Raw genomic sequence first — 2073 nt, 5'->3', positions numbered from 1 at the left:
CTAATTATAAATAAGGGGTTGTTTTAGTTACCAGATAATTTATCATGGAAAAACAAATGCTTATCACTGAAGTTAAAAAAAAAAAGGGTTTTCTGCATATGCTATTAAAAGGGGGAAATGCCTCTCCTAGGTCCAAGATTCCATGATTCTATTTTTAAAAATCTTCTACAATATGTATAGGAATAGTAACAGTTAGTGATTCAGTCTGAACCTTTCAGTGATTATGTCTGAGCCTTTCAATGCAGTTGAGGACAGAGAAACTTCCTGATTGCATGATGTAAGAATTTGCTTGGAATTGAGCTGGCCAGCTACTGAAAAGTCACCCCCACCCTCAAAGTACATTTTTTGAGTCAATTGTCTAAAGAATTGCGTTCAAAATAATCATCTTTTGTGATCTTTTAAGAATCAAGTATTTAAGACAAAAATCAACTACATTTAGAATAATTTATTATGGTTGCAGGTCACTTTCCACATACAATAAATTATAGAAACTATTGCATCATTATAAAATACTTCTAGTGTAATTATCAAATGCTCATATTAAAATGCAGTAGCTATGAGAACTTTAACCATGACATAGTTTAGCATTTTCTTTTCAATCTGTAACAGACTTTCACAGTACTTCCATTCAATTATTTTAACTTTTGTGCAACCAATATGAAACATATATATAGTGTGTATATATAAAAGCAACTCTATAGATCAGAAGAGCAAGACAATTAAAATTGCACAGCTCTGAAGAAGCCACTGTAGGCAGTCCCTTGAGTTTCTATTCACACACATGTGGTGTGTACTTTTAAAGGCATTTTAACAAATGCAAAAAAAAAAATGATCAATTACTGATCTTCTATAGTCCATTCCAAAAGACAGCTTTGAGGCTTGGCAGCTTTCTTTTTTTTTTTTTTAATTCAACAAAAAAGTTCTGTAAACACGTGTGGCATCCACTCTGTCCCCCTGGTTTGTTGAAAAAAGTTCCAACTGAATGGGGTACGACCCCTGGGGTCTGTCCAAGTGATCTTGGATAGCTACCTCTTCCTGCTGTCTCTAGCTGTCACCGGCATGCCTCCAAGCAGAACCTTCTTTGTCCCTGGACAAACAGAAACAGTCCTTTCCCACAGGGAGGGTTGCTCATGGCTGCCGGGAGTTTTTCTGCCTCTTGTCCGGGCAACATTTCAGTGTGTGAAATGGATTTTCAGTTAATTACAGCCGGTTGGTTCTCAGGCTTGGAAGTCCTTACCCGAGGCAGACAGGCAGCTGCAGGAGGCATTTTGTCAGGATCTCGCGAACGGCAGTTTCATTCTTACATTGTTCTTATCCTCTCAGCCAGTCTCTCCTGCCTTATTTGCTCAGTGAACTTTGATCGAATATTTCCGGAGTTTCAGAAATTGAAACAGTTTGTCTTTGGTCCTCTTCTTCAGGGCCATGAGAGCTCTGGTCTTTTCTTCCATATCTTGGTCGATAGAAAAAATGATCTTGGCTCTCTCCTCGGCTTTCTTGTCCCCAGAGTTTTTGAACAGCCGCTGGAGGGATTCTTGGTCTATGTTTTCAAAGATGTTGCCCACAGCTTTCTTTCGGGCCGCGGTGTCAAAGTGGTACCCGTGGACCGATGGGCTCACTCTCAGCGAAGTGGACATGATGGAAGAGGAGGTGTCTTTCCGTAGTTTTTTGTCTATTGGGTCTCTTGTCAGATTAAGCTCTCCTCAAGAGGCTGGAGAAAATTTATCCTGGGGCTGCTATTTAAAGGCTGTGGAAAGACTCTGAGCTCAAATTACTCTGGTGACATCAGCGTGATCTAAAGGAATAATAATCAGAGACAGGTTTAACAGTTCAGTTGCCAACATCCTGTTCTTTTGCACAAGGGTTGCTGAGAGTTCTTGTCCGGGATCGGAGAGTGATATTATCCACCACCCACAACCTCTCTTAACCTGTGAAGAAAGGATTTTTGACTGACTAAGACGCCCTCACTTCAGAGAGCGCTTAAGTCACAAGTGTCAAACTTGAGGGCCCCCCTCCCCCGACTCCCAAAAGGTACAGCCACTAGACAAACACTGCAAAGCTTAGAACTCAGAATTC

The 2073-nt window shown here is 40.6% G+C and overlaps 1 protein-coding gene across 1 annotated transcript; it reads right to left on the bottom strand.

Annotated features, from left to right (window-relative positions):
* Positions 1-430: 430 nt before the first annotated feature.
* On the bottom strand, positions 431-1835 carry TCIM (transcriptional and immune response regulator). The gene has a single exon (XM_003339655.3). The coding sequence runs from the start codon at positions 1632-1634 to the stop codon at positions 1347-1349; it is 288 nt and encodes a 95-aa protein (XP_003339703.3). The 5' UTR covers positions 1635-1835; the 3' UTR covers positions 431-1346.
* Between the last annotated feature and the right edge of the window lie 238 nt (positions 1836-2073).

Source organism: Monodelphis domestica, chromosome 1 (genome assembly GCF_027887165.1).
Source record: "Monodelphis domestica isolate mMonDom1 chromosome 1, mMonDom1.pri, whole genome shotgun sequence".
NCBI classification, from domain to species: domain Eukaryota; kingdom Metazoa; phylum Chordata; class Mammalia; order Didelphimorphia; family Didelphidae; genus Monodelphis; species Monodelphis domestica.
The sequence above is the reverse complement of the archived record's forward strand: the minus strand, read 5'-3'. Positions and strand labels throughout refer to the sequence as shown.

Bases quoted from the DNA above. Each gene is read 5' to 3' on its own strand.
- TCIM (XM_003339655.3), bottom strand. From the start codon at position 1,634: ATGTCCACTTCGCTGAGAGTGAGCCCATCGGTCCACGGGTACCACTTT.